Source organism: Buteo buteo, chromosome 13 (assembly GCF_964188355.1).
Source record: "Buteo buteo chromosome 13, bButBut1.hap1.1, whole genome shotgun sequence".
NCBI lineage: Eukaryota > Metazoa > Chordata > Aves > Accipitriformes > Accipitridae > Buteo > Buteo buteo.
The window spans coordinates 33,111,480-33,134,654 of NC_134183.1; the positions used below are offsets into that span (position 1 = coordinate 33,111,480).

A 23,175-nucleotide genomic window follows, 5' to 3' on the forward strand; every position below is an offset into this window, starting at 1 on the left:
TAAGGGAATCAATTGATGCAATACATTTGTTTTGACAAGCAGTTCGTTCAGCTCTAAAATGATCCTAATTTCCTAGCTGTTGATCAAATTTCCCACATTTAATAGAATTTTTTTATTTTAATGTTGTTTAAAAATTTCTCTTAATTTTAACAGCAATGAAAATACTACTGAAATTCAGGTGCCCAAAACTATATGGTGTGGGGTTTTTTGCAATGTGAAGTCTTGCAAGTCGTAATGTATTTTTTATAAAATCTGTTTAAAAATTCAGTACAAAGAAAAGTGGCTCAAATCTACTTTTTTTATGGAAATGTAGAAATAACTGGTAAGAACTTAAAATCAGGAAGAGCTACAGCCCTCATGAATTCAGACCTTTCACTCCCATTTTCCCAGAATCATTCAGACTGAAGTGAGTACAAACATTAGTAGTAATGCAATATGCTGCCATGTTAAAAATGTGCAGTATGCAAAATCACTACCCTCCTGAAAAAAAAGGCTATGAAAAATTTAGGTTTTACCGAGGAAAAAATACTCTCATAATAGCTATAGAATTTCAAATGTCTGCAAGGCAGATACTACCTTACTACAACACCACATCTCCGGTATTATGACTTTTCCCTATCATTCTACTACCTGAGTGATGTCAGTGTAAATTCAGGCACCATTAGTAAATTTTTGACCAAACATATACACAGCACTGACAAAGGAGTAAACAACCCTTCAGCTTACCAGTATATGTAAAAAAGACACTGACAAAATGGAAATAATATTTTTTTTATGATAAATTAATCTTATTATTTCCTCATTGCCCCAGAAAAGCGAAAAGCTAGACACTATTTACTCATCAATCCTTTATTCTTTTTGTAAGGATTCCTTTTACTGCAATTCAACACTGTTTACTTTGTAAGTAAGAAAATGGTAAAACTAAGTAGTCACGGAAGAATCCTCAATGCCTGTGTCCCTTGCTTTCTCTCTCCCTGCGCTTTAACTCTTCTTTGTAGCAGTATGAACAGTAATTTTCAGTCTCAGGACGACCATAAAAGGAACAGTTCTCCTTCTTACAGCGGTTCTGCTGGATGGAATATAATGGGCAAACTGTGCTTCTGCCTTGATTTTTATCATTGTTCAACCAGGTCTGAGGAGCATCCTCATCAGCATATTCTAAGCAGTCTCTAATATCGCCAGTATTGAATCCATTTGTGTATGTCTGCGATTTGTGTTCAGTAGGCATGGCATAGCTCAGCGATTCCACTGTGTTCACTGTACGGATACCGGATATCCGGGCTGGGCTATAGCTTTGAGAAGACAGTGATCTGTTTTGTTGGGGATAGGTGGCACAGGTTTTTAAGGTGCCAACCACTGGCTTGTAGGTATCATCTTGGAAGCTCGATGGCTTGGAGTTGACATCATGCAAATGGATGACACTTTGTCTTTGAACAGGTGGCGTATGGCTATAGTGGGCAGATACCGGAATGGGTCCACTTTTCTTAGCACTATTACTAGGTGAAGAAAATGACCCAGGAGTGGGACTAGTGCGATCTTTAAATTTTAAAACCAGCTGAGTTGTATGGCTTTGAGGCAAGACGGGTGATGCCCTATCCTGAGGAGATGTTTCTAATTTTTCTTTTGAATATGCTTCTGGCTCCAGTTTCCTACTAGATGACCCATTCAGTGCAGCCTTTTTCTCAGCATCCTTTCTTTTCTGTTCTTGTTCTGCATTGAAACGCTCCTGTGCACTGGTCAGGTAATAGCCTATCATCTCCTCGTGGAACTGATGCCTATGACTGGTCAAAAGAAGGCCAGCAAAAATAAACTTTCGTTCACCCTGCATGGCAGCTCTCAAAATATTTAGGCTGAGTTTCACATCAGTGCTGTACTTCCATGGGTCAGACTGCTTGTCAGAGAAGGATTTAGTGTTCATCTTTTCAATGGGTGAGTTGCTAGCTCTGTCAGTTGGAGATGGAGTGGTCTTTTCAGATGGAGAAGTGCTCGCAGACTGTCCAGATTCCTCTTTGCTCCCTTTTCGAGACTTAGACTTCTTCTCTTTGACTTTCTCTACCGTGTCACCATTTTTTCCATTCCCTGAATTGGCTCTGCTCATTTTGCCATGCACCAGGCCTCCAAGACCACCCATATTCTTTTTCAGTTTAATTCCCAGGGTTTTACTGAGGCTTCCTATTTTATTGGCAACTGAATCCGTCCTGGTTTTGTCTTTATCTTTCCTCTGTTTGTCCTTTTCTTTTTCTTTACTGTTTTTGCCATTATTGCCATTGGAATTACTACAGATGGAGTCTCGGTCCGAGTCCATTGAGTCAGCCAGAGACTGAACGTCTTCCCCAGCTGAAGCTGTAGGGGATTCTGGTTGAGCCAAAGGGGCCTGCTATGGAAAAGTAATTATAATTAGATACAGCAAAATCAGCTTCATACAGGGTCTTGGTGCAAAAACAACCCCAAATCCAACACAGATTTTAACACTGATTTTAAATGTACTTTTTAACCTATGCACTGACATTTTAGACTTGTTTCTTCACCAAATAAAGCTTATTTGGCTGTGCTGACTACACATCTTGCTTGTTCCTACAGTAGCTTTTGGCTCATTTCAAGCAGATTTGTAGAACAGAGGTCAGTCATTCAGAGGCTCTGTGAAAATCAGTGTCTGAATAATGGAGTGATGCAAGTTAGTGCTCCTGTCGTGGGGAAGGCTGCAGCTCAACCTCCCTGCTTGTGTTGACCAGCTGAGTGGCTGGCCAGCATACAGAGAGATCAGCCATTCAGTAGGAACCATCTACAATACAGGCTGCCTCTCAGCCAGAGGGGGAGACAGAGAGCATGGAAAGAAACTGATAATATCGTGATAGAAGGGAAATGAGGTTCTGCTGAAAGCTGTGAGGGGGATGCAGCAGACAAACCTGTCTGTAGCAATACTTCAAAATTCATTATGTTCAACAACCAACTTATTTAAATTGATTTCTTCATTGTTCAGGTCTCTGGTGCATGAAAATCAAAGGTTCAATGCACCAGAGCTAAACAACTTGGCTGAAATATTAAACTTCAGCAAGCAGACTGAGGAATACAATGAGGTGTATTCATTCTTATTGGAAATACAATGCAGATAAAACTGGTGTCAGAAGTCTGAGTTCCAATTTATATTTTAGGTAGGGTGATAAAACATCTTTCTTGAAAATGCAATAATGAGGACCCTAGGATACTTTAAAATGTGGCTCTGTTCATTTCCTCCTGCAAAACTTAGTCTTGCTTTCAGGCACCATGAAGCTAAAATCTGCTTGATATAAATATGAAACATTTAAATAACCATAATGATTCAGAGAAAGAGGGGGGAAAAAAAAAAAAAGCTCTGGAGATGTATGTACTTCCAGTATAGAAATGCACGCCTACTTCTTGTCCCTGGGTACTTAAATGTCCTTTCTCTCTCTGGAATCCCTGAGCACTACACCACCCAGTCAGGAGCAGAGCTGTTATCCCCACTTGGCAAATGAGAAAATGAGTGCTAAAGTGACCTGACCATGCTCATGGGGCAAGTGTGAAGCAGAGGGAGGTAACCCAGGTCCCACAAGTTTTAGGCTCACAGCTTACAACTACAGGACCATTTTGCCTCTCCTTTTTCTGATGTGGTAGCTACCACTGTAGAAACCATAGAAAAATGGATGTTTCCCCTCTTGCAGCATGTTAAATGCTTTCTCCTTTTGTGTTCTGTTCCTCCTTTCAAATCCCATCTGTGTAGGCTGTCTAAATCACCTCCATCCTCTCCTAGCAACCTTTTGCCTCCAGACTAACCCCTCAATCTACTCAATGTAATTTGCAGAGAAATTTGCAGCTGACTAGATGTCAGCTGGGCATGGTTCTAAAATAGCTTTCTGAAAGAACCAGGCTCCAGTTCACTGCCAGTCTGTGGACTTTTGTCAGCCACTCTAAACTGGGAGCTGTCCAGGGGTGCAAATGTATTCTCAGAAAGAGAAAGGACTTGGGATTGGTGACCTAACAGTGGCATTAGGAGAGCAAGCCAAAGTTCTGAGAAAACAATAGTGAGAAAAGGTCTCTTTTAAGGTTTTTCTGAACTACACAAACTACTGAAATAAGTAACAGAAAGATTAAGCTAGAAAATACATTTCAGAACAGAGTACGAGTTGCAAAAGATATAAAAGCAACTGTGTTATTAAAACTACTAGACAAATCTATAAGCCTGATTGTAATGACAATGAGCCATGAGTGACTTGTCCCTGCTGCTAGGACACTGAGGTGTTTCCAGGCAGCTGGCCAGTCCCTACACAACACCCTGTTGTGCCTTGTATCTCTCATCTTGTTTAGACCGACGTGGAAGTTTACCTTACCCGTGTCTCAGATGGTATGCGTATCCATGTTACATTCATATAGCTGTGTAGAAGATTAAGCTTTGCCTCAAGAGACAGAATCAAACTAAGGATGAAAAAAGAAGGGAACAAACAGTCAAAAAGCCTGAAAGAAAAAGCAATACTTCTTAACAGGGAGAGATGTAACAGCAGCCTGAATTGTGACTGTCAGCTGGAGACCCACCCACGTCTTCTCCCATGTAACCAGAGAACATGAACAAAGCCCTCTCTGTGAGCAGTTCTCCCAATACTTCAATCAGGTATGGCTCAAGACATTTTACTGCCTAACACTAAAGTTACAGAAAGGTCTTACTTGGCCAGTCTGGTGTTATCGTTGTCATCTTTTCCCCACTCCCAGTCTTTCCCAGGATCGACCGCAAAGTGCAAAGGTAGTAACTTGTGTTCAGAGTCAGTCAGAGGGATCACCGCTAAAGTAGAAAAGAAACAAGGATTTTGGTGGGGGGGAACAAAAACGATTAAAAAAATGATTCAGCTGTGAAAAGCAGCATAACTGGTTGAAGAAGAAGGGCAGAATTTGAGTGTGCTGCAGAACTGTCTCATCCAGAGCACCACAAATGATTTATATCGGGCTCCATTTCCCTATTTTGATGTTTGTGCAATAGAAGAGGAGAGGGAGAGGTTAATACACTGATTGCTCATGGAGTGAAAGACAGTAACCTGTGGAGGAGGGGAGACCTCTGGGAGAACAAGGTTGCCATTCTGTAATGCACAATAAACATTTCCTGGAGACAGAGCCATTAGAATAGCAGAAAGCAATAAGAAGTTGAAATATTCCTGCCTGTCTCACACAGATGCACATACTTGTTAATTATTTTGTCTTTTCAGTTTAGTACCTTTTTGTTTTCCACTGTCAAAGAAACAAAAATATATTGATAACAGCATTAAGAAACAAAGCAAAATGCAGTCACAGCAACTTTGGACTCAAACTGTGAAATAACATAATTGAGGAGCATAGATTAACATATATATGGGTTAAGAGGTCAGTTTGAGGCCTGTCTTGAGTGTAGTGAAATGACCATTACTGCTGTTATGTCCCAGCATTACTGTCTAGCTGTTTTGGCTCTTTCTGTCCCTTCCCCTCTCTGCTAGGGCTCTGCCTTCTGACACATATCTTAATGACTCTGCCTTATACTCAGCACGCAGGGACTGCACTCTGATTTTACAGACTGTCTATCGTTCATCAACAGCAAGAAACTAAGAGAAAAACACTCTCAGCTTTAATTAAAGCCAGCAATTTGCTTCCATTTCATCGGAAAAAAAAAAAAAAAAGGTGTTGAGGGACTGGGTGGGATCCTCAGCATGGTGCAGGTCACTGCTGCTCCTCTGACAACCAATCAAGGAATTTAATTTTCTATACTAGAACCCTTAAGGACTTTGCCTCGGTATTCATTCCAGCAAAACCAAGGGACAAGGAAACCTGGAGAAATCACCCAAACACCATGGCACTGAATTATTGAAAACTGATTGCACTTACTGGTTATATGCTGTTTATAATATTTTCTGCAGTTCAGAAAACATACGTTGTCAAAACAAAGGTACAGCATTTTTGGTCAAATATTTTTCCTCACCTAGCAGAATGCAGGAAATTTAATCTGCATTTTAGATTAACATGTTGAAGCCAGTATTTGATTCAGACAGTTTGACAACTGCAGAAAGTATATATGTATTTTCATCTTTGCAGACTGGACATAAAAAGGGCAAATCTCTAAAAATTTTGTGGAAACGTTGCCCCCTACTGCTTATAGTTGGTAATTCTTGAAATATTTTCCACATATTAACTGCAAATATAGTATAGAACAGCTGGAGATTAATCAACTTTAGTTGCAGATACCGCTGTAAAATGCAAGCACAGAAATTAATATTGTAAGATAATTTAGCTCCTTAAAAAACTCAATGAGAATAAGTAGCAGAGAGTCTAACTCTACAGTTCAAAATACACTGTAAAGCAAGCTCCTGAAGCACAAGAACATAAGAAATGTACAGCAGAGTTGACAACTGAACACACTTTTTAACACTCGTTGGTGTAATATGAGGGCTTACCCTGCTGCATTCAATGAAATTATTGCATCAAAGGGGCAGGAATAACTGAGAACACAATTAACTGATCGTGTTACCCAAGGAAAACACATACTCTCCAATTAACTGAATTACTAGCAGGTACTGACTGGATTTACAACTGACCTTACAATGCAACGTATCAGCCGTTTAAAGGAAGAAGGCAACTTAGAAAAGACCAGCATTATAAGTTTACAACATAATACTTCCACTTCTGGTAGTACCTGACCTTACAGGTACAGCCTGGTAGAGAACTGGGAATGTGATCCTGAGGCAGGTGATGTTGAGAAGTGTGGACCAAAGAACTGTCACCAAGAGTTGAATCAGTCTCTTTGGGATATAAACCTCAAAAAGTAAATTTGAGTTTCTTTTCTAAGGACAGATTGAAACTAACTAGTTTTCATATAGTTCAATAAATGATCATTTTTATAATCAAATTTTAAAGGAATCCTTTTTAAAGCTGGCTGTTTCTACTGATACTGAAAATACACCTATTAAAAATGTTTAGTGATACTCAATTTTATTGAAATCTTAATATCGAAGTACAAAACAAAGCTTAGAGCTGATTGCCCATAGCATGTCACTGTTCTCTTAACTAATGTACACATTATGACACATACTGTCTCCTTCTTCACACAGAAATTTGTTAACTATTATTTTTCAAACTCTGAGTTGAATGGAAACTGTATACTCATTCTAAGGGATAGTCTGAAGTTGTATGAAGCTCTACCATCTTCATGCAAAAATTATCTGCTAAAGTAATGAAGTTTTAAAATTCTACCTTCACTGCAAGAGTTTTCCTCTCTCTTGGGGAATTCTGTTTGATAGCTGGGGTTTCTTGTAGGATTTCCCACTTTTCCTGACAGAAAAGTATTTTAGTGTTAGGACTGCAAGCAGGATTCATCACATTCATTTCTAAAGCAAACCCAACAGATTGTAGCACCTTCCTGATGCCCAGTCACAGCAGAGTTTGCAACCTTGATGAGGTAGTTTGGTTACACTTGGTTTTGGATGCTCTGTAGCTGAAACCACACTATTTGAAACTCAGTCTACAACTCCTAATGCCAACAGATAGGATACGTCAAAAGTAACACCAGCTATTTTGTCCACTGCAGTTTTAAGACATACAGCGAGGACTTCCATGCCATTCCTTAGTTGGGTGTATTGCCTTCTGTGAAGTCACAATGTTTCCCAGCACTCATCTTCATGCCTCAAATGTCATTATTAATCTTCTATAAAGAAGAACACTTTAACTATTTCTGAAAATACTAGTAAAATAAAATGCTGACACAGATACTGACATACTGCTCTTAAAAACCACTGTCACAACTCTCACACTCATTACTGCAAACTGATTGTGGGCAGCCATTTCACTGCTGATTGACTGTCAAAGCATGGGACTGTGGGAAGCTCTAAGTTCAATGAAGCAGTCTTAGAGGCAGTTGAGAGCTGATCTTTATTTTCTATGAACAAAGATACAAAACACCTGCATAAATATAGCCTGCATGAATACAGAAGTATTCACAGATTTTTAATCAGATGTTGTGGATTTCAAAACAAGAGGGCCTTCAGTAACCATCAGAATGTCAGCTATGTGCTGGTGAAAAGAAGATGTGTCAAAATGTGTTTTAAATCCTCTCTAGATGAGAGGATGTTAGCATGTTTTCTCTCTTTATATACATTTATAGTAGTGCTCAAAAAGATCTGATAAACAACTATATGCCAAAGCAGAACTTCAGGCGTTCACATCAGCATTTACTTGACCACACATATTTCCCAAATATAGGACATACTGTCTCCTCCACAAGAGAGCTTCTCAGCAGCTTCAACATGTATGTATGTACATGCAATAGTCAGACAGCTTCAGATGCTGCTCCTGACATCTGGTTACATGGTTAGAGTACAAAACCTATGAGTTGTGAATGGCCTGGCTATCAGAGATGCTCCTTTTAAGAAGTTGTAGAGCTCTCAGCTACATTCTGATAGTTCAAAATCTGGCCATGTACTGCGTGGCACCTGTGCCATTCTTTTCTGACTCTAACAATTGTGGCTCTCCCTTCCTCTGTGCCAAAGCTGCCAACATCTCTATGCTGACAAGTACAAAATATAGGCATTATTAGAGCATCCTTGTGCCAATCTATTTCTTGTCACAGCATTGGAAGAACAATAGCAATGCTGTAGTTGCTGTTAGACTGCTGCAGTCTCTAACAGCAACCAGCCTGGCAGCTGAAAGCTAAAGCATTCCCTTCATCCCCAACTTAATGCCAAGTGCTCTCTGCTGCTCCACAGAATTGAAGCCTGTGTGTTCAAGGCCCTGCAGCAAAACATGTAAAATCGGATCATACAAAAAAAAAATACTATTTTGATTCAACAACCCTTGTAATTAACCTGTATGAACTTATACATGAACAAAGCCAATATTTAATGTTACTGATGCTGTGCTGGATATTTGGTAGCTTTTTCTCTCCCAGTACCTTTCCTTTGTGACTGCATGTGTAGGAAAATCCAACAGAAAGACAGCTTCTAACCACAAGAAGTATATTAAACATTATTGCTAGCACTTGTGGAAGAAATCGAATGTATGACCTTGTTATCAAACCCAAGATCTTGCAGTGCGTAATTAACAGGAATACCCGGCTTGTAATATTAGGAATATTTCAGTAGGTGGCACCACTGAATACTTTAACACATACTGAGAGGTAGGGTCAGAGCTGCTGGACAGTAGTTTCCCTCACTACCTTTCATCAATCCTGTCACTTAGAGGATGCCACAATAGCAAAAGGTTTGGTGCGTGGTGGTTACCCTATCTGCAAAGTTATTGTAAATAAAGTTCTGTGTATTCAATCAAACTACTTATGCACATAAGACCTGTGATAATGAAGTATTGTATGAATGCAGATAGACATGCCTGAAATAAATGAGGTTACTGTCAGTCTACTGATATTATTCCAATCCCAATTGTTAGAAAGGAAGAAATGGACTCTGCCTACTCCAGAAATTGTCTTGTTTCACCACCAACAGAACTCAGACCTAAAAAGGATCAAGACCAAAGACATGGAGCCATGTTCTACAAGAAGACAACTCTACAATTTGTAACATAGACTTATATGCCGGAGCTGCTAACTTAATAGCATGCTGACATTAGAGTCCTGGCTGCAGTGTATCATCAGCAATCATCAACAGTGAAACAGTATCCTTAAAAAAGCTCTCCAAAAGTTTGTCTTCATTCATATCACATTACTGTATTAAAATGGTATGAATTTGCTTTGCAGACTTTCATTTCTCACAAGGTGTTTCACATTATACCTCAGTGTACTGCTTTGGAAATGGTTCCTATGTGAAAAGCATTTTCCTTAAGGGCCACTCTTCTACAGATTGAGGGCTGGAAGGCAGCTGCAATGTCCCAGTGTATAATGCAAAGGCCAGACCTATTGTCAAGCATCTACTACAAATCCCTGAAATAGCTATGTGCCACTGAAGGCTGAATCGTTGGACTGGATTGATTTTCCCATTGAATATGTGACATCTAGATCAACCTTTTTATCTATTTCTGTCTTATGATTCAGTCTCCTCTTCACCAGCACAGTTTGCCAATACCACATGCAACCCTTTGTAGAGTGTTTCCCATCTCACACAACCTCATGTAGAAAACTCTTTGCTCCTTCCAAGGATGACTTAACTAGATGTCAAATTCTTGCACGAAGATGCCTACAACAAAATCTTGTTCGAGCATTTCTTTCCTCCTTTGCATCATTTTAATGAACACCTTGCTCTCTACATTGCACAGCTACAGCATGCTGACTGTCTCATAAGCATGGAAAATGCCCAATACATCCAAAACCAGATGAAATGCAAATAGGGTTAGGAAATTAAATGAAGGCTATTTAGTTGCCTCTAAACTACTCTCTAGGAAGGAGGACTAAATGAAATTCACTCAGGAGATCTCAAAAACCAGCACACACTCCTTGTTTACTTTACAGGTATATGCATTTGTAAGGGATTTAAAACACCTCTGCAGTGTCATCAGGCAAAAAAAAAAGGAGGACTCATACCTAACAGCAAAACTCCACTGAATTTTTCTGACGCCTCACCCTGTTTTTGGCAAAACTCTTTTCACTTCCCCACAAAAGGAGCAAAGACAGATAGGAATTCATCTCACAGCTTTCTATTATTAAGCAAACAGGTCTTCCAAATAAGGGCAGTTATAGCTAGCTCCTAGGCTACTGATGCAAGAACAAAACCAGTCCTGAAGCTCTTGACACTCCAAATCCCATGTCCAGGAAGCTCAAACTTCACACAGAAATATCTCGTCAGACTTTGTTGTCACTGTTCCGAAGTAAAACAGAATACAGCAAGATGATAAGACAAAAACATTTCGACTACATGTTTTTAAATGTGAAAAGTACATTTAGCACACTAGAAGAGATATTTTTCCATTACAGGAGTTTTCAATAGTAATCCGACTCACAATCTTCTAAACACTTTACCAACTCATATTAACAAAGGCCTTCAAGAACCCAGAAGCACAGTAGGTAACTATGACTATACCTATTTACATATACGGAATTGACAGAAAAGGTTTAAGTGCCAAAAGCAGTGATAGCACAAGGATTAGGATTGAAGAATTCTTGGCTCCCAGTCTCGTGATTAGACCACTTAAACTCCTAAGAATGCAGCAATAAAATTCAGTGGATATTGTTTTGTTTCTAATAGAAAAATATACCTACAGGTAGAAGAAAGTACTTTGTGCATTGCATTTAGTATATACCCTTGGGTTGCTGTGTTTATAGCATACCTTGTTCTCTCTGCTGATCTTTTTGTTCCATGGAAACAAGAGCAGAGAAATGGGCCTGATCATAGGCTAGCACAAGAGGTGAGCAATGGCATCTGTTAGGTAGAACTTCAAGTGGTAAATAAATTCCTCCAAATGGTATAGGTGCAAATGCTGTAAAGAAAAGTGAGATATTTTTTTTTTAAAACTATGTCAAAGAACAGACAATAATCTTGGTTCTATTGTATGTAACAATTGTGCTAATGTTACTTGGAGGAATGGTAATTACTACAAGTAATCACTACGATTACTTATAGTTCGCAATTTGAATGGAAACTGCAATTACCCAGCACTTTCCTGTGGAAGTAAATTTCTGTAAAACTCCATCATGTGTTTAAAATCCCCCTCTAATCAACCAAACATTTCCCTTTAGTTAAACAACATACTATCCTTAATTAGTATTCTATTAGTTCATGGTAAAAAGTGAGAGAGATTAATTTCATCATTCAAGTCCTGCTCAGACAGCTGTCCAGCTGGCTCCACATGTGGATCTAACATTTGTGTGCTCACATGTGCAAACCAAATATAACATTCTAGAAAATTCTGAATGGGAGGCTGCAAAGGAGTTAGTAAAAACAAAAAGCCAAGATATACACAGTTAAAATTCAGTTTTTCAAAGTCAGATTAGATTGATTTATGCAGAGTTTTATGGGGCACCAAAATAACACAGCAAAATTAGAACCTTGTTAACCTAGACCAGTAAGAAGTGTATTGTGCTCTGTAATTTGGTGATTATTAAGTTAATAGTAAATATCTAGGATAAACAGATTTTCAGCGAGACTTACATAATTATCCTTTATTTATTACTTTTATCTAATAGAAATGGATTGAGTATAATTCTGCTCTTTTTTTTTCCTCTCAGAAAAAGGCAGCAGCTATCCCATAAACACTCAGATATGCTACAGTTTGGTCTTTTGTTTGACGATTGATTCAGTTTACATAGGTGCATAAATTTCTAATGAAGAACTCTTACCTTCTCCCCCTGAGTCTCGTAACATTGTGTCTGCTACTACAACAATAGGTCTTCTCAAAATATGGGCTAAGACAAAAACATGGAACTCTTCTAAGCTCTCATACACTGGATCTTCTGAATTATCAACTCTGGAAGACACAGCATTGAAACTTTTTGAACCAACTTGAACCAACCATTGAAACTTTAGTGAACCAACACATCACAGCAGCTATTTCTTCCTTGTCACTCATATTCCCACTCTTCTGAAACACATATTCCAGTTACTGAAATAGATGAGAAACTGGAAAGGAAAACATATTTTTGGAAATAAAATAATAGCAACAGAGAAAATGTTTTAACTTGCAGACTCCACACTAGTTTAGTAGTCCACAAAATTCATTACTTTCTGATATTGTTTGGTAGCCTAATGGGAATAAAAACGGTAATTCTTAGCCAAACTCCTGGTGTAAATCTGCTTTTGTCACAAAAATCATAATTTCATGTGACACCCTTGGCACCTAGACTCTACAATGAAAGGTAAGTGTTTTTCTAGTTCTGCTAAACAAAATACAGGTGAGTTTACCTTGGCAACGTAAGAAATATTGATGTCAGCTTGAGCAGGAGTAATTTAACTTACAAAGTTGTCAGCTTTTTTTTCTTTGATGATTACCAAAACATTTTTTATTAAGATGGGGAGGGGTACCTATGTAAGGAACTGGAGATTCATTTTGCTTTTAGATTTTCCAATGAGATGAATCTCATCTACTTTCAGACATCTAAAATCAGAAGTCTAAGCATTTCACCTTGACCACCTCTACAGATAACAAAAAAAGATAGGCACATCTGGAATAGGATCATCCCTCTCCTCTTAAGCATTTGCCCAGTGATGAGATGAAAATTCTCATTTCTCTTTACAGACTACAGAAGGAATCTAGGTCAAGATGTAGTTAGGTGAGACAAGGCCAATCATTTTTGCCAGTGGAGCTTTGTGTTTCAGAAAACACAGAAAGAATCAATACAAGTATCTTATATGGTAGGAGAGCAGAACATAAAATTCAAACAGTAAGACAGCACTACGGAGAAACCCAAGTCTTTTGTTTACATTGGCCTTCTACAGGTCTGATCCAAATACCACAGGAATTAATGAAAGTCTTTCCATTCTCTTCATCTAGCTGGAGCAGATACAGAGCACTTCAAAAAGTGAAGTGATGATTTCATTTTTAGATTAAAATAAATGTTTAGTTGAGCAGTATTCCACAGGTCTAAAGAGAGTTAATCCTCAACCAGCTCCACAGTGAGCAAATAATTTAAGACAAAGACAAAAAAGTGCTGTTCTTGGAAGGAATTTAAAAAAAATTAAAAATCAGTGTAAAATATAATTGGAAGACAATTTGAGCACTTGAAGAGTCTTTTGTACTCTGAAGAGTTGTTTTTTCCTTTCAAACTGTTGATTTGAACTGTTACAGAATATACATCTTGGAAAAAAATTTATTAAATTCATTATTGTCCTGGTTTCAGCTGGTCTAGTCTTTTCAGTCTTCCTAGTAGCTGGTACAGTGCTATGTTTTGAGTTCAGTATGAGAAGAATGTTGATAACACTGATGTTTTCAGTTGTTGCTAAGTAATGTTTAGTCTAAAGTCAAGGATTTTTCAGTTTCTTGTGCCCAGCCAGCAAGAAGGCTGGAGGGGCACAAGAAGTTGGCACAGGACACAGCCAGGGCACCTGACCCAAAGTGGCCAAAGGGATATTCCATACCATGTGACATCACATCTAGTATAGAAACTGGGGGGAGTGGGGGTGGGGGGATCGCGGCTCGCAGACTAACTGGCCGTCGATCGGCGGGTGGTGGGCAACTGCATTGTGCATCATTTCAATCCTTTAATTATTACTGTTGTCATTTTATTAGTGTTATCATTACCATTATTCTTTTCTTCTTTTCTGTTCTATTAAACCATTCTTATCTCAACCCATGAGTTTTACTTCTTTTCCCAATTTTCTCCCCCAACCCACTGGGTGGGGGGAGAGTGAGTGAGTGGCTGCGTGGTGCTTAGTTGCTGGCTGGGGTTAAACCATGACAATTATCCTTACTTGGTGAAAACGCCTTTCAACATGTAGTTCTCCAAAACATGGGTATTAAGTGGTAATATCCTGACAGTATGATGCATTGTGTCAAAACCATGATAATTAGTCCTGAATTTCAAACGTGGCCAAAATGAATAAATTACCTATTGAAAGAATTTGACAAAGACAAGTACACTCAATATGTTTTAAAAAAAATGAGACTGAGCTATCCCAGTCCTATCTGGGATGTTTGCGGCAGTTTCTGTTCTATTCATAATCTGATGTCTGAAAGACATAAGCAATGACAGAAGACAAAGAAAAAATGAATAACAGGATGTCTATTAGAAAAGATATCTGATTGCAACAGGAATATCAGAGAAAACTCATGTTAGATTACATAATTACTACTACCTAGAAGAACACAGAGATAAGACGCGGTAGAAAGCCAAAAATGTGTACAACACATAAAGCAAGATCTGTAATTTTTTCATGTCAGTACTAAAAAGTTACAAAGCACCCCGGGGAACTAGTCCCTGTAAGATTCATCTACAGCCTATACATCCATTCCCAATAGCATCAAGTGTCACAAATTCAAATTTAACACCACAAATCAATAGCATTAAACCATCATGTACATATAGAGAGGCAAATCCTTAGAATATAATCTATGGACTAAAATCCTTAAGTTCCTTAAAATACACTTGTGCTATCCTATTCATCTGAATACATTAGTCTTATTTTACCAACCTATACAAATTTCAAAGAAACTTTTTCTCCATGCATGAATGTACAAACACAATTGCTAAGTTTGTTTTAAATGTTCTCTCTTACTGAAAAGCTTACAAAATACACAGTTACATGTTTCATGGCTCAAAACTTTTGACAGCAAGAAGAGAGAAACTTTATGTTAAAGAATATGTGCTACTAACTTCTAGGGATATTCTGTTGATCACTAAATGCAATGTGGTACTTTTCTCCCCGGAAAGGTAAGACTGAAAACCTGACATAAAACTGAGTGACAAATTTAAAAAAAAAAAAAAAAAAAGGTTTTCCAACTAGCATCAGTATGCCCAGCACCTTTGGAAAGCTAACCTATAAAGTCAATCATTTATGAAACAGATCATTCTTTTATCTGGACTGCAAGAATAAATCTGTTAAATTCCCCACTTCTCTAGCTGAACACTTCCAAGACCTTCTATGACTTCATAAGCATTTTATAGAATTTTTGGTTTCAGTTACCTCCTTTCCTATTTTTCTAGTTTAATGTCATTAATGTCACTATCACATTTTAAAGCTTTGCCTCTGCCTAGAAGACAGAAATGAACACACTATATGGAAGAAGACTGAAAAATGGTAGGGTTGTGGGAAGCAGACAAAAGTAAAGATGATAATTCACAGCTGAGTGCCACTTAAAAATATAATCCACACAGAGCACAGCTTCTGTGAGACATGACAAATAAAGGTGGGCAACATAACCTAGGCACACTCTTAAATGAAGGCAGCAGTCGTCCTCTTATTAGGTGTGCAGAAAACTTCCATAATTAACTGTCATTAATTTTCATTATCTGTACGGGCACCGCTCTAGAATATGTGGGACAAATACAGTAACCTTCTCACAGGTCTGATGGCATCCAGCCCATCCCTGGAACTTTACATTAAAATCTTTCATCCCAACCTAGGACCACAGTAGGATGGAAATTATTAATAGTAGGCTGATGCAGGGGACAAATTCTCTGATAAAGCAATGAGATACCTCTTCTTTCCTGTATCCCTCTTCCTGTTACCCAAACTCATCAGGAAATTTTTCCTGATGTTCAAACTAAATTTCCCATTTCATAATTTCCTCTCATATTCCTTACTGAATTCTTCTTCATTGTTGGCTGTGATAGCTTTTCAGCATTTGCACTCCATTATGTCACCCTCAGAATAATTTGTTAGCCCAAAGGAAGTTAGAAGAATCATGTTATTGGCAAGGCAATATACCACAAAGATTTCCAGCTGTTTTCTCACATTAGGATTTCCAGACTATCAGTCCTAAAGTTTTTCTTCAAATCCTCTAATTATTCCTCATCTCCTAGTTAATGAGGTTTCTAGAAGTGAAAGGCATATTCCAGATGCAGCTGTATCAGAAAGACCTTTATCCCTTTGGTCAGCTAATGGCAAGTCTGACTGCTCATGAAGTTCAAAATTTCACTGGGCTTTTTTACTCTTCAATATCACATCACCAAGTTGCTTCATTCACTATTTATGAACACATTCACACATTTCAAATCCTTCTCTTCTATTACACATCTGTTTTCCATTGCTCATTTTCACAGAATCACAGAGTGGCTGAGGTTGGAAAGGACCTCTGGAGGTGACCTTGTCCAACACCCCTGTTCAAGTAGGGCCACCTAGACCCAGTTGCCCAGCACCGTGTCCAGACAACTTTTGAGTATCTCCAAGGACGAAGACTTCACAGCCTCTCTGGGAAACCTTTTCAATGTTCAATTTTATTTCATCATTGCCAGTAATTCATGTGGGCCATCTTATATTATTTCAGTGCTACTGCTGAGGATTCAGTACAAATTTTCCTAAAGATTAATGAGAATGAAAAATCATCATTAACAAGTATCCATAGCAACCTGCCACATCCTTTGATCCACTTAGCATTCCACTTTTTTTCACAGTCCTTTATTAATGCTAACTACATGGCCATGAAAACTGTGAACAAAATAATTTTGTCAATATAACAAGGAGACAAAGGAAATTTAGGAAACTGAAATTAATTCCTCTGTTCATGTAAAGTTAATTTTTAAATAATGAAATCCACATATTTAAGAGCATATAAATCTGCATTGCAGAATCCTGCTCAACCAGGGCACTCTGACTAAATAATTTATCTTGATTGTAAGAACAAATTAAAAAAAAGGAAAAAAAAATTAAAAATCTCAGTCTATTCTACAGGATCACTGATACCTCAAATCCAAACAGAGCGGACACCTACTCAGCACTCCAAAGATATTGTCGCTCTTATGGAAAATCCAATTTGTACTGCAGCCAGTAATGAAAAAAACTCAAAAAGCTGAAATGGGAAAGTCACCTACTCTGCTGTTCCACGTGGCTATCTGCTGTCTGTTCCTCTGTTTTGCCTGTAAATGCTGAGCAAGATCTGTTATCACATCCTTGGATTTCCTTCTACACAGCTCCCTATGGTAACCTTGCTTTTCTTTCCCATACATACGCTTCAGATTCTCAGTTTGTCCAACAGACTTGTAACAGCTATTCCAAGTTTAGATTAAGTTTCAGGATTCATGCAGAGCAAGAGACCAACACCTGCAGACAGTTGAGATGTACTGCAACAACATGACAAGTATCAAGTTCTTCAACCTGGTGATTAGGTACAAGCACGAGACCAGAATGAAATCTGAGTTCATGTCTTAGTCTGCCACTATTCTATTTCTGAAACCTTTTCTTCCCCTTCTTAAGAATCCCAAAATTAAAACCAACATACACCACAGCTGCAGCTTACTAGCAAGTACAAATTTCTGTTGTAGGTAGGTGTAGGAACCTATACGTTGATTTCCTTATACAGTATTTCAGCAATTAGCTTCAACTCAAACACAAAAAATTGCACAGTAGTGGGACGTTTTCTTTTTCTTCAGGGGAGGAAAAAAAAAAAAGGTATACTGCATTGACTAAAGGAGATACAGAATGTGAATGTTTCAAGTTCCAATTTTTATTTCTTAGTCTTTAAAAATACCAGTACTTTTTTCTCAGTCAAACCCAATAATATAAGAAGCAGTTCTGAAGGCCTATAATAAAAGAGAAAACCTAAATCAACTTTTCCTAGGTAATTTTGGTTTGAATGTTATTTTGTATTTAATTGTGTGGGAATGCATGCTTTTGTGTAAAACATCATCTTTGGCATGTGAGATGCAACCATCTGTCAAATAAGAAATATCTTTAATTCAACAAAAACTTGTTAAATAAGGAAAAACCCAATCACTATGTAGGTACTAGTACTTAATTTTAATATGACGTAATTCTGATCCCTCCTTTGCCTTGAATTTTATCTCTTTTCTAGACTCTGTGGGATATCCAACGTTTTCAGATCTGAAGGGCTGTCTGAACTAGTATATTTGAATCACCATGGCAATTTGATTATTTCCAGGCTGCATTTGGCTTAAGTACAATTTACATCAACTGAAAATAGGCCAGATGAAAAGATTTATTAGCAGTCAGAAACTTCAGCTAATAAGGAAAAGCTACACTGTTATAATGAATCTTTTTCTATCTGCACCCTATAATTGCTGCCTATACTGAAAAGTTAAAAAGGAACAGCACTCCTATAACAGACAACCAGACCAAATTAAAATAGGTTTAAAGGCATGTCTTTGTTGAATGATCTAAATTCTCTACAAGATGAGGGTCTTTGATGGACACAGTAGTTTTGTATGAAGAATTCTATGTTGAAATACTCTGAATACCTAGCCAAGTCCGAAACCTCAGAGATCACATGCATTTGAGAGGGACTTCCTGTTTAAATGTTCTGGGTTTCTGCCTTAAATAAAACACTAATGACACACACGAAGATTACAGCAATATTCCCTCACTTCTTCCCCATTTAAAATCACTTGATTTTATTAATAAGATAGTGTCAAAAGCATGTGAGACAGCTAGCTAGAAGGTGACAGTTAATACTAAATAAGAATATCATCCACTTTGAAAATCTGTATTAGCTCACACCACAACACAACACGACATCTTGCTTTCAGCTCTACTAGGTTTTCAAGAAGCAAATAACAACAGTGATGTTCAATCTAGCACTAGAGCAGGCTTTGAAATCTCTGACTGACAGTAGTCTGCAAAATGAACGAATGGGTTGGAATTTTCTCATTAGCAGGATTGCAATAGTTAAGTTCTTAACAAAAACAGAGGGTACTAGACATTTTCCTTTTTTTCAAAGCAGTTGCTTCAATTCAGTACCCCTGGTTTTGCTTGTAAATGAAGATAAATGAAACAATTATGTTAGTCTGAAATTTATTTTTCACATTTACAGGAAGATGTGCAACTCTGTTTCAAAACAAGAATCTGCTTTGTAGTTAATTAGTTTGCTCTGCTTTAGTGCTTGAAGGATTTTACACATTGGAAACAAGAATTTAAGGACCAGGTTTTAGTGTGTTCCCTTTTTCTTTTTCTTTTTAGCCAGCTTCCAAGCCTCAGAAACAAGAGTGCTCTCAAAGAAGTCGTCTTTGGAGGTTTAGCAACAATTACTGATCTCCTTTGCATGTACTTCACTCTGAAAAATAACTAAAAGGAACTTGCAGGTGAATGAGGCAGCATAATTCCAGACTTAGGCTTGTCACTGAATTCTTTTGAAGCAGATACAACTTCTGATGCTTTAGCTAATTCTGACACCAAAGGAGAATATCTCATCTACAACTCAAAGACTAATTTGCAAGCTTTCTTAATATAGTACCTAACTAGAAAATGTAATATACCCCATATCAAAAATGCTATTTTGATACCCCTTTTCCTTCTCAAGGGCCCTATTTTGAATATGGGTACATTAAACTGAGAAAGTAATTCATTCTGTCACATTCATTCTGTCTTTGGAATGATTGTAAAGAGAAATACATATTCACATGTTTAATAGGCTAAGCTTCTTGCCTGATTCCTCTTTCACTATTTTAAAGGAAAAATTAACTGTTGTCTATTTATCCTTACTTTGTTTTGATTTGCAAAAAGATAAATGCAAACCATGATGAAAACATTAAAAACAATTTAAATTAATTCTTTATGTAATAGTGATACTCCCTGTTTAAGTATCTGGGAACTAAAGGTAAAGATAGTTGATTGACTGGCAAATACAACATTGGAGGACATCTCTGACTGGTAGATATTGAAATTACATAGTACATGAAGTGTAGAGAATGAAACAGACAGAATAAGGCCAGAGAAAATTAATGGTGAATGGCCAAATTTAACAGAAATGTGAATTGAACTTCATTAGAAGACTAAAGTGTATCAACAGGAAAGTATTTACAAACATAGGCAACAAACTAGATGCTAAAATGAAAACCAATATTTTTTTTTTGCCTCAAAATAGAAGAAAATGAGACACATTATGGCTGACAATTTTCTAAACAATGTCCTCCTGCATTAGTAGAATTACCTATCCTTGACATCACAGGGTTAAAAGGAAAATGTAATATTCTTTCAAAGCCCAGATAGTATTTCCTTAAGACTTTATTACTCTTATTGTGCTGTATGCCCTATTTTGTCAATTTACTTATCACCACATGCAATTTTCTCCAGGGGAAACAGTAGCTAGAGAAAAACATGCACTGAGTAAACAAACACTAAATATTTTTAGTGATAAACACTAGACACATAACCTAAAGTTTCTGCATTGTTAAGGCTGGTCAATAATTCTGTACTTTGGGAGCAATTGCACTGAAAGTGAGGGGTGGTTTATCATACCAGCTATTTAAAGCAGACCCTGTATGTGGGTGAGGGGTATTTAAATGTTGTAGATGCTATTTCATCCCAAACTTTTTCACAAATATGTTTCTATCCATTTTTTCCCAATAGCTTCTGAACATCTAAACTCAACACATGCTGGCAGTAAAGTAGACAGTACTGTGTTTTTTCGCTGCCACCATCAAATTTTCTGGTACTGTTTATAATAAACAAATTGACTGAAATGCTACTAATTGACTATTACACAAAGATTAAACACGCATACTAAGCTGGTCTTCAAGAAAACACATTCTTCTCTTGCTTGCATGTTAGCACTGGGTAGTAACTGGCAAACATTGCAACTTCTGCAGAATGTAATCAAAGTAGCTGCAATCAGCCATACTCTTACAGAATCAATCTAGATAAACAGATATGAAATTAGGTAAGAAAAGAATCTGATGTGGTTCTTACAAATACAGACATAGCCTATGTAGAACCTTCCAGCAACATCAAACTTTACTAGGATGATAGCAAATCAGTTTAAATTGAAATACCCCCCCTACAAATCTTATATAATTCTTGCATTTGAGAGCACTATTTATGTTACATGGGTTTAATAAAAGCTTGAATGGTCAAAGAAAGGGCAACTGTTTCTATCAGTGCAATATTAATTATCGTAATTTTTAGATAAAGTTTTTTATAACTGTTCAATGACTGAAGTAGCATAATGATTTTTCAGAAGGGTTTCATGAGACTACAAAGTATAACTTGATATTCTACTTTCTGTTTAAAAAGACACTGCATCCAAATATTTAATCTTTAGGTTTAATACCAAAAATATTACTTTTCCCCCCCCCGTATGTTTAGGGGGAAAGCGTTTTAAAAGTAGAAAATGTGAAGAGTTACTTGGTGACTTGCCCTCAAAAAAGATGTCTCTGAAGATTTTCTGTTTGAACTACAAAGCAAAAAAGCAAAAGCAAAAATTACTGAAATAAATGTCTAAGTATGAGAAGATGGCATTAAAGCTGTGCTAAAGCACAGAAAAGGTGATACCTGGGCACAAATTACTTTCTTCTAGAATGCTATTAGAAGATGTGATGTTATTCAGTCATTCCATGTTTTCGTGAAAATATCAGAGCAGTGGCTACCTTTCTGCCACCTCTTCCTCAAATGAAAAGCTATGTATCTTCAGTGAGACAAGGCGCTTCATTTCCCTGAAGCTAATGGTATTGCCAACATGCTTGCTCCAGAAACCAAGAAATTAGGATTTATGAAATACAGACTTTTTTGGATGCAAAATAACCTCAAGTTAGTGTGGTAACTGTACAAGGAAACTTAAGCAGAATGCTAAATATGATAATGGAATGTTTAGGTAATTATATTTTACCATGCAAAAAAATTGCAACCAGTTGAAAAGGCAGTTTGATGGTCCTATAGACATCTGCATTAATTTGTACTGTATTGTTTTCCTATTGAGAACAGAAACTAAAAGATTTTGTCATACTCTAAACTTACCTACCACCAGTGCCTCCATTTTTGCTGAAATGTGTACGAGGCTCACTTGATGCCAGTTTAAGTAGTTCATTCCACTCCCGCTCCCATTCTTCTTCTGTATACACTAAACCTGACTATGGGAGAGAATGAAATACCTTTATGATTATGCTGGTACAAAATGTAAGCAGAGTTCTGTGGTAGTATTTATGACTAACTTATTTTGAGCTTCATACCTGACACAGTTCAATATCTTGGACCACTAATGGTTCAACATTTCTATTCAGGTGAAAGAATATTAACTTATTAGAAAAAGATCTAAACCACTAACTGTACGCTGGATTACATTTCTGGATGTGGGTCTGCTGCTGCTAACACAGTGCTCCACTATTGGAGATCCAGTTATTCATACCCATATGAATTCCTTGCAACCATGGTTAGCATGCTTTACTGCCCATTTCTGGTGGTTTGCTTCCTTCCCCAATATCTGGAACTACTATGAATGCCCTGCTTGGCTGACAGGTGATGCTTTCTCCCTCTGTTCAAGAGCAGAAAGGGTATATAAGTGCTTCTGTGCCCCTGTGTTTTCAGGTAGCCTGAAGTAGCTGAGTCAGTCACAGCTCAGCTGTATTCTCACTGACTGCTGCCAACAAAAAGCAGATTACAAATAAGTCACAAACATTTAAGCATATTCACTTGATTGCATTCAGGATTACTCCTGAAATTGGCTTTTCTAGCCACTGTTTAGGCCCAGACATCTTCAGAAAATAATACATGCTGATGTACAGCTCTTAATCAACAGTCAAACCAAATCTACAGATGATTTCAGTTAAGAAACATCCACTCAATATTTGGTCACAGCTCTAAGAAACCTAATTCACCATTCTGGGGAACCTTTCCTAAATGGGGTTTTCTTTCTTTTGTGGATTTTATCTACTCATTTTATAATGCTTGT

General features: G+C 37.5%; 1 protein-coding gene across 8 annotated transcripts in view; it reads right to left on the reverse strand.

Moving 5' to 3' along the window:
* Positions 1–833: 833 nt before the first annotated feature.
* OTUD7A (OTU deubiquitinase 7A) overlaps positions 834–23,175 on the reverse strand; it is a 154,042-nt gene continuing 131,700 nt past the window's right edge. For 5 of the 8 annotated variants that reach the window (XM_075045460.1, XM_075045459.1, XM_075045457.1 and 2 more), the window contains 7 exons: positions 22,245–22,357; positions 12,245–12,372; positions 11,236–11,385; positions 7,222–7,299; positions 4,678–4,792; positions 4,347–4,431; positions 834–2,377 (listed from right to left, as the gene is read on the reverse strand). In XM_075045460.1, coding sequence (XP_074901561.1) covers positions 944–2,377; positions 4,347–4,431; positions 4,678–4,792; positions 7,222–7,299; positions 11,236–11,385; positions 12,245–12,372; positions 22,245–22,357 — 2,103 coding nt within the window. In that variant the 3' untranslated portion in view covers positions 834–943. The remainder of the gene's footprint in view (positions 2,378–4,346; positions 4,432–4,677; positions 4,793–7,221; positions 7,300–11,235; positions 11,386–12,244; positions 12,373–22,244; positions 22,358–23,175) is intronic. The other 3 variants (XM_075045461.1, XM_075045463.1, XM_075045462.1) reach the window with 3 other exon arrangements.